Genomic DNA, 9,664 nt, shown 5'->3' with positions numbered 1-9,664 from the left:
CCGCAATATAAGTAAGTCGGGAAGCATGGTGACTGAACGCGCTAGACGACGCTCGTGAAGCCGCTGGCTGTCTCATCAAAATAGTGTTCATGTCTGTATGTCACATGTGACGGAGTTCGTCAAAGGTCGGTGGTCTACCACGAGTAATCCAACCTCCTCCACCTAAAAAGCTGATCACCATCGTTAAAGTGAAATATTCTTGAATATAGCGTTAAAGAACAATTAAGTAAATAAAAAAGAAAAATGTGTCTGAACGGGAAGTAGCTCGCTACAATGTCATGAAATAACAAAGGTAATGTAAAAGCTGTGTTAACCCCCAAGCAAACAAATACAACAACAGCAACACAACTATTACCACCAATTGTCCGACAGTGCTGAGTTCCTGTTGTTTCTTTTCAGGCACATTCTGGCGCATGCGTACTATTCCATTGTCAGACGGATTTGGTTAAAGGAAGTTAAATATTTTAGCAGAGGCTTCCGAGTATAATAAAAAAAAGTTCGAACGAACATTCTGAACATCCGGTCTACCACCGCTACTGGACCAGCCTTATGGGAATTTGCAGAATCCCCCGCACTAATGTTCGTAAAGCCTTGTTGATAATAAGTGGTGGTTGAAGTGCACAAGCTAACGTTCGGTTAAAATCACTCGTCTTTTACCAATATGGTGGTGTGTATATCAGTTCGCCACAGATGACGAATGTCGTAAGTGAATTGACAAAGATCCCAGGTTTCACCAGGTCATTTCGGTTTCCTAAAAACTGACCGCCATCTTATAAAATTAAAAATTCTTGACGTGAAACATGAATGAAAGAAATAAATTACAACCATTATAAAGTTGTTTTCAAATGCATATGCCTGTGATAGGGTTTTTGCGTAGTACTTATCAATTTTTCACGCTTTTGAACATATGTGCATATGTATTGTGTATTCTTGTGACAGTGTGAGTGCATGCCGCCAAAGTGCTGCCGCCACTGAAGTATCGTGCCGAAGACACCAGACATGACACCCCACCCAATCACATCATATAATGACATCGGGTGAAGCATGCAGTCCTGTTTCCTTGCGCTAACATCCCATTTCTGAGCTCCACGCGGCAACAAGTATCATTTTTTAAATCTTTGGTATCACCCGACTCCCGACTTCTAACCATTAGTAGTTTTGCATGTTTCTACACATACATGTATGTGTTAGTATGACATTGCATTTCATAAATGGTTTATAGGGAAAGGTTGTCAATCAATATTCAGAGAAATCATTGTTTTATACAGAAAATTACTTTCTTTCACAGAAGTTTTGTTTCACACGGAAAGTATTTTTTCATATGGAAATATTTTCACCGTGGTGGAAATAATTTTCTCCACGGTTGATTATTTCCACCTCGGTGAAAATAGTTTCTACCGCGGTAAAAGTAGTTTCTACCGTGATAAAAATAAGTTTGCACCTCGGTGGAAATAATTTCAACTGCATAATGTTATGTGAAACAAGTGACAAAAAATATATTTTCTTGTAAAAAAAAAGCCTTATTTTGTAAAGAATCTTGTTCTTACTGAAAAAATCAATTTCTGTATAAAAAGAGTATGTTCAAATGTACTGGCAAGCTTTACTAATACACTATTTGATAAGCCTAATAAATATATATAGAAAACATAGAAAGAATTCACATGAAACAGCAGGGAACCTTCGTGACCGAACTTTTAGCATGCTTGCTTCCACCAATGCAGTCGTTGTGAGTTCAAAGCCTCCTCCCACCATGATGCTGGTGTAATATTCTTGAGTACATCAATCGTTTTAAAACACAGAGCAAATGAAATTGTATGGCACTAATAAGCCACCTTATTTAACCATTCATTCATTTTATTTACCAACACGCTTTGCTAACCCACAAATACTAAGTTGTTAGCTAAAGTTTTCTGTGATCGTAAATGCAGGAGTGCAAGTATAAATTTTAATGGCAACAGTAAAACGGTAGATGATAACAGCAGAATTCTGTATATCCTGAACTCTAAGGTTGTGTAACTTAAGACAATCTCAGATTTCTGACTTCGGAATATATTTTCACACATGCTCCCGGAATAGCCATATGTGTGCATGAATACAACCTATACACAAAATATATAGAAATAATAATATTTCTGTTATTAGAGAATAAAGTACACCACATAAATTACTTCGCAGATGTATAATAAATATTTACTGTGAAAGAGTTTTTAATTCGTCTGGCTTGAAATTATGTTTTGAAATCATTTTCTTACAACCCGACACGGTGCACAGAGTGATGATGAAGTCGACATCCTTCCTTCGTGTAAGACGATGCAAAGTTTTAATACTGGAGGCAGCAGTGGCTTCATGTGTCAGTTGTTGACATGCATGGAACACTGATCGCTCTCTTGGCTGTCATACTGCTATATTCATATTAAGATCAATTTCACTGAGGTGTCGTTCTACACGAACCCACGATTTTTTGTTAGTCATCATTATACTTGACCATTTTGATTGGACTAATGAGAACGAGGCGACACGTGGATAGTATAAAAACTCGGTCACGTCCCTGCATTTTGCAGATGATTTAGTTTTCTTCCGTTCAAGTTTATTTTCAGTTTCCTTAGTTTTATTTTATTTTCTTTTTTCATGTAGTATTTTGTCATTTATTTTCACTTTTCTTTCTTTTTTTGTCCTATTTTGTTTTTCTCTGCCCTATTTTGTTTTTCTGTACTGTTTTGTTTTTTTCTGTCCTATTTTTATTTCCAGTCCTATATTTTTTCGGTTGTCTGGATATTTAAGGTAAGTTCAAGTCCGTCTTTCACAAATTAAAGATTTGGGCATATCCATAAGACATGTTCGACTTTTTTGTTTTCCACTTGGGATCTTCTCTCTCCCTCTTCTACGCTATGCCGGTGTTGATGTGGATCTAGGGTAGGAGCTACAAAAGTTCGATACTAAGTGTGGCTACACGCGGATGATTAGAGAGTCTCTGCAATTTCGAAAGTCTTGTATACAGTTGCTACATTGTTGCAATTCTCTGTAAAACTAACATTTTCCAAAATTTATCCGGCTATAAAATCCATTTTTATTTTCGTTTTTGTTTATTTGCAGTTCCAAAAAACCAAGCATGTTGGTTACTTTCACACTCCTTTGTTTGGTAAGTAGTGTACTTGGAGAGTTCACTCCGTGACTGTCGATTGTAGTTTAAAGGGGTGGGTTTTTAAACCGGTGTTTGGGCCGGGGCATGGGGACGTTTCAAAAAGAGTGTAAAATCGCCTTTGGCTGGCTAGTCCAGTTTTCCACAAGCCTCCGACAAATGTTCACATGTAAAACTAAATCTGTATGCCGTATACTTGTGGAAGAAAGTTAAATTACAGGAAAACCAAGAAAACGTTCTAGTGCATTGGACAACATGTAGTACCCCAGAAGCGTGAAAGCTAGAAGTCCTATCCGTACTAAATATTTAATACAAGTATTATAGGACCTGACGTATGTACCGGTGTTTTTAATAATTCCATTTTTATCTTAGGTGTCCATGGGTTTGGCGGATGAGCCCATAGTTCATCGTGAGTGTTGCCTATTTGTGTACCCAGTAAAACTACATTATTATACATTTTTCCAAAAATTCTCAGCAGCAGCCGCACCCACCCACACCTCCCCCCAACACCTCCCCCACACCATCCTAGTACTTTTTTAACGACTAAAGCTCTTGTCATTACCGTCTTGACTGCAGGCTACTTGAATTCCAGTTTTAACGTGCTATTTTAGTTTTCAGTTTTAACGTCTTTGTCTGAATTCGACCCCATCCACCCGCCAACTTTCTCCCAACCTTAACCCACTCCCAGCTCTATCCAATGCTACAATTCAAACTACATGTAGTCTAATAGCACTAAAACAAAACAGTTGTCATTGACTAAAATAGAACTAGTAAACGGCTGAACTGGTTTCACGAAACTCCTATTTGTATTGTATTTTTTCAGTGTTTGCTCAGTGTCCGTCAAAGAATACAAGCGCTCCGACTCTACATCTGACCACCGACGTGCCGGCCTTCGCCATGGCAAGGTGCCGGAACCACGATCTTCCGCTGGCCGAAACGAACGAAGTGAACTTCTCCCTGCTGGGGTCATTTGATCAGGTGACCGCCCATGTTGGAGTCTGCCAGTTTTACGTACGTTCAGTTCTAAGTGGGTATTTTATATATATATATATATATATATATATATATATTTTTTTTTTTAAGGTTTAGATGTTTTTTTTCCAAACCAGTTTACGACGACAACAGCCAACTTCATATTATATATATAATTTTATTTTATATTTAGAAAAAAAAGGGCAGTAACACTTACACGGTGGACGTGAAGTCGGCTGGGGTGAGCGCATCAGCCAGATTGTCCAACAACGGAAGATTCACACCATTACCTGTGCCTATGATGACCATGGTGACGCAATGTCCGAATCGGAAACCATTGGAGACTGGTGAGTAGACGAAAACCCATGCATTCGTATATGTACAAAATCGAGTCTGTCTTATTAGTGGCATGGACGTCAAGGGTGGCAAATTTAGCCCCTCAAGATAATTGTTTTTCCACACAAAAAAATCTGTCCACATATTTAAGCAATGAAGAAAGTACACGCTTTCCCCATTGAGCAAATGATACACCGCAACTGGTGAACTCATAAAATCTTCATCTTAAACTGAGACAGTGATTCTAGACTGTATTGTTTATAACAGAATAGTCATATTAAACATATCTTGTTAGTGTAATAGAATCTTAAGGTTGATAATCTTAATATGGTCTTATCCAGATTTTTTTTGTAATAGAAATCCCTATCCGTTGCGCTCTGTTGGAGCAATTACCCCTTTCTTCTGCCGAACAGAACAGTTCAGAAATTCATTCTTCCCTCGCACTGTTAGAGTTGGGAATGTTCTCCCCCTCGTGTTGAACAACTCAGTGATCCAGCCCATTTTAAATCTAAGCTCAGTTTTGTCGACTGAAACCATAAACTATCTCCATGGTACTACTCAGAATCAAGATTGACAGACATTTTAATATGCCGACGTCGAAATGGCTGCAGAAATGGCTGTGTGTATGTGTATATATGTATATATGTATATATGTGTGATTAAAAATTAACAATTTATTTTTAGTGTCCCATATGTCCCTTTTTAGACTTGTTTCTTGTTTTTTTTATTAGGTATTTGGCACCCTGGGAAGCCCAGAGTCTGCTCGGTGGCAATTCCTCAGCCGATTTCCGGTTAAAGGTCGTTGATGTACTGGGCAATGAAATCACCAGTGACCATATTTCCATCGGCAGGAAGATCCGTCTGATGGCAGAAGATACATCTGGTAATATACATTTTATGGCACATTTCTGATCATGCAACTTACAGGTTTATAATCTCAACCACAAAACGTCTATATTTGGACAAATCCTATAATAGAACTTCAGATTAGAACACAGGGCTTTCAGTTTAAGTGAGGCACAGCTGTGAGTTCAAACCTGGTTTTCAGGCCGGGAATTTGTCGAATCGCTGTTAGCAAGGTCTTGGTGATTGTCTTGTGCAGTGCGTCATCAAAACTCCACTTTTTTTGTTTTGTTTTTTTTTTTGTTTTTCCAGGTCGGCAAGTTATTCACATTTAGCAAAGGATGGTGGTTTACGCTGGTCACCTAAGGGTAACTGATGGCTATGCTATGTATGGAAATTAAGTAGATACGAATAGTATCCATAGGACTCTGTATGCGCTATTTTCCTCATGCCTGGATATTTGAAATGGAAATCTCCTAGAAAGCACGCAGATCTGTTAACCTGTTAATGACTTAAATCGTTTTTCATATTTTAACTTTCCAGGTTCCATCATAGCATTTAGGGCATTGAGCTGTGCAGCACAGAACGGAGTTAGCAGATACTACATATTAAGAGCTGGGTAATTACCACGAGTGTACCTCACGATTGTGGGGGAGGGAAAAATAATTAAATGAAGTAATGATTTTCACAGTATTGCATACAAGGCAAGAATACATTCCTTCCTGTTTACAAGACTTTTTTTTGCATACGCTCTGATTGACAGAACTGAATTCTGAAAATGCACTCTCGATTTAACTTCGGGAAGTTAATCGTCCACGATTTATTTTCAGATGTGGTGATGGACTGGTCTTCAAGAAAAGTGACGGTTTCGAAACTACGGGAAATGTGGTATTGAGCCCATACTTTGAAGCCTTCAAGCTAGCCGGCGGCAGAGACACCATCGAATTTGAGTGCAGGTTTACACAGTGCGAAGAGACTTGTAATGGAGTAAGATAGCATTTTCACTCCTTCCCATGTCGTTTCAACCAGTTCATTTATGTAAAAGCTTTATCGAATAAATTTTTAGTGTGTACAGGTGACGTCTCAAATATATGAACAGGTTATTCTGGTATCCAACCATGTGGATTTTACTCCGGTTCTATATTTTCGAACATACCCTCTCTTGCACTTTTTGTATGTTACATGAATACAGGAAAGTTAATTTATTAAGTTATCGAAAATGTTTTTATTTCCTTAATGCTTAAGGCTTTAACATGGAATCCCATTTGTATTTTTCTTTAAGGATTCGTGTACTGTTGAAACATCGGCACGGCGTAGACGTTCACTTCAAAGTAAGTCCATTTCAGACAAAATGAAGTCTACCATGAAACAACCTATTTTTATTTTTCACATTTCTCCTTTTTTATATGCATAACTTTAAAATTTCCACTTTTTTGCCATAATTAACATTATCCACAATCGCACTTTATACATATACATGTATTTGTTCATTGCAGCAGTTCTGGGGCAGCCATCCATATTTGCCAAATCCGGGAAATTTAAAACTCGTTAATTTTCTTTTTGGTTACATCTGCCATTTAGTGTTTTCTCGTTATTGCACTATTAAATTTTCCATGAAACTTCAATTTCTTTGTCTTTACTTGTGTATAATTCGTGTTCCACTGAACCATGTCTGCATGGGTACCAGAACTACCGGAAGTTCTTGTATTGAAGACCACCTTCCTCACCTACAGGGTATACACCATATACGATGGCAATTTGGTACTAAAAGTACATGGAATGTTCAAATGAGTAAATCTGAACATTGCGGATTCGAAACCAGTGTACTTCAACTTAGGTGAAGAAAATGTAGTATATATGCATCAGGCTTCAGCTCCACACCATTTACAAACAGGTTTTCAAAGTGAAACAAGACTCCCCAAGTCTATCCTGGGTCTGTCCATGTCTAAGATGCCAGTATGGCCGACGTTGCATTCCACTGCTTGCCACTATAGGAGTGCTGATTACACCCTGGGCCATCAATTCCTGCAATAGAACAGAACTTTGTCTTTAATTAAATTCAAGGAAAATTCCTTGAATATACCGGATTATATTTTAACTTTAGTATTTTTTTTTTAAAAAACAATTCAGGTAAACCCAGTGATTTGTCTGAAACAATAGCTATTAGGTGTTGTCCTGAAACGCCTGAAGCCGTATCCATCAAATGTGTCGCGGCCCTGCAGTCGGTCTTTTTTAGAAGACCGGATTGATTCACTGAACAACTTCAGTTTCAAATATCCATTGATCCAGGCCATATTGGATTGTTAACATTTGAATCTAAAAGCCTTCAAACTTCTGAATCTGGCATCTTCAAGAACCCATCGACACAATTCTGAACTGGTGTTTTATTTTTCATTTAAATTCCAGTGCCAATTGAGCTTTCGTTGCCATTTTTAGTGTGTGCGCGCGCGTCCGCGTGCGTAAAGGTAACCTAACTTGGTTATAACATTGTTAGTTCTAATCGAAAGTGTAAGCACTGGATTTGATGGTGCAAGAGGGCCGCCTAGTCTTCTTGTAAACAGACATCTAGTTTCATAAATACATTAAAGCCAAACAAACGGCTAAAATGAATGGTGTATCTCATAGCTATTAAAATTTAATTCATAGAACTATCAAGAACATCCAAACAAAATTACGGTGGCCGTTTAAGGTCCGTTTCCACCCATCTCCCGAAATGGGCCAAGGTTAAATATGTTCAGATTTTGTAGACTAAAGTGTTATCGCTCTTTCAAATAATACTTATTTTTCTTAGGTTTTTATGTTAAAGGTAGGTTAGAAATGTTTTTCGGTCCCTTTTTGGTGTCGATAAAGCCACATTTGAGAAAATAAGGTTTCCTTATGATCCTGTTTTGGTCGAGGAGGTCTACAAAAGGACTAGTCAAACGTGGCGATAGACACATATGAAGTAGGGATTAGACCTAGTGCATAAACCCAGCTAGAATACGGATAGCCAACCTGGGTGATTATGACTGCTTGCCTGTAAAGCGGGGATTGGACCTACCTGAATGCGCAAGATTTAGGGCTCGGCTTTGTACTACAGATGTAAGTTTTTGGTATGGACCGGGAACCTGCTGAAGGTATAGGCAGAGTACATGCAGTTTACAGCCTCAGGTCGGCCTATGGCAGAGGGCCTAATTCTTTGACCACACACAACCCCTACCCTGCATTGTTTGAATCCCACATCATACCCTTTCCTCCACCTCCATGCGGAATTTGCTTGGATAAATTCGGACTTAATACGAGAAATGTACACCCTGATCCTACACGTAAAAGAACTTGATTAAAGTGAAAGACAGCACCTGGCTAATGTTTGTCCACTGAAAAACTACCGTTCAAAGTATCTTAAACCGGCATTAAATATATATTTTTGACATTTAATTTTCAACCCATTAAAAGCTCAGTAAAACTTGACACTGTACCAGCACGTCTCCATTATCAAGGGCATGGTGACGTAACGTTTACTTTCGCTCTCTAATGTCTTGAGGCATTTTCCGTATAACAGTCTAAGCAGTAGCCTATGGCAGATAAAGTTGTCGACTTAGGCGAGGAAGGCCCAAGAGATAAATATAATTTTCTCCGATATTGGACATACTGGAAGACTTCTTCCTCTGTTTGAACAGTTGATACAGCAGGCCTTTTATGTAATTTACGAGGAACTCCAGCGACCCAGTTTCAATGGGGATTCTCGTAAAACTTCCCGCTTTTATCTAAACGGTCCAAAGCTGCGAACTCACTTGTTTGCTTTATTACGTCACAATTATCGGTGTACGTGCGTTCATAAAAAATATGTATGCGTAAGTACACACGCACTGCAACGTTATAAAAAAACAAAACAAAAAAAAAACTACGCGTTCTACTATCCCTTAGGCCTTCTGTGAAGCTCGTCCTCGAGTCTTCCATAGCCTAGATGCAAATGCACAGCCGGGGTTGTCCTGGTCCAGGTTGTAGCCTCTGGAGTGGTTATGCTGGCGATTTTGACCTCGGTTAAATGTAATACAAAATTACAACAGGATTGTTGTGCAACTGGATTCGTGCTCAATTCTGAAACAAATGGAAATAAATCTAAGCACTAAGCGCTGATGCTGGTCTAGGCATTCGACTGTCGCTGGATTTCATGCTTCAATTTTGTAGCGGTCTTCTACGATGAACCTCTTACCAATACGGTCGCTGTGAGTTCAAATCCAGCTCATGATGGCTTCCTCTCCGGCCGTACGTGGGAAGGTCTGCCAGCAACCTGCGGATGGTCGTGGGTTTCCACCGGGCTCTGCCCGGTTTCCACCCACCATAATGCTGGCCGCCGTCGTATAAGTGAAATATTCTTGAGTACGGCGTAAA

The 9,664-nt window shown here is 39.0% G+C and overlaps 1 protein-coding gene across 1 annotated transcript; it reads left to right on the top strand.

Annotated features, from left to right (window-relative positions):
* The first annotated feature begins 4,429 nt into the window (after positions 1-4,429).
* LOC135475706 (vitelline envelope sperm lysin receptor-like) lies at positions 4,430-6,286 on the top strand. Its single transcript, XM_064755638.1, has 4 exons — positions 4,430-4,458; positions 5,179-5,330; positions 5,834-5,909; positions 6,121-6,286. The coding sequence occupies exons 1-4, from the start codon at positions 4,430-4,432 to the stop codon at positions 6,284-6,286; spliced, it is 423 nt and encodes a 140-aa protein (XP_064611708.1).
* The last annotated feature ends 3,378 nt before the right edge of the window (positions 6,287-9,664 follow it).

The sequence above is a fragment of the Liolophura sinensis genome, chromosome 9, assembly GCF_032854445.1.
Source record: "Liolophura sinensis isolate JHLJ2023 chromosome 9, CUHK_Ljap_v2, whole genome shotgun sequence".
Taxonomy (NCBI): domain Eukaryota; kingdom Metazoa; phylum Mollusca; class Polyplacophora; order Chitonida; family Chitonidae; genus Liolophura; species Liolophura sinensis.
The sequence above is the reverse complement of the archived record's forward strand: the minus strand, read 5'-3'. Positions and strand labels throughout refer to the sequence as shown.

Excerpts from the sequence above, each read along its gene's own strand:
- LOC135475706 (XM_064755638.1), top strand. The coding sequence starts at position 4,430 with ATGTCCGAATCGGAAACCATTGGAGACTG. Across the intron at positions 4,459-5,178 it reads TCGGAAACCATTGGAGACTG|GTATTTGGCACCCTGGGAAG; the intron begins GTGAGTAGACGA and ends TTTTTTTATTAG. Across the intron at positions 5,331-5,833 it reads GATGGCAGAAGATACATCTG|GTTCCATCATAGCATTTAGG; the intron begins GTAATATACATT and ends TTAACTTTCCAG.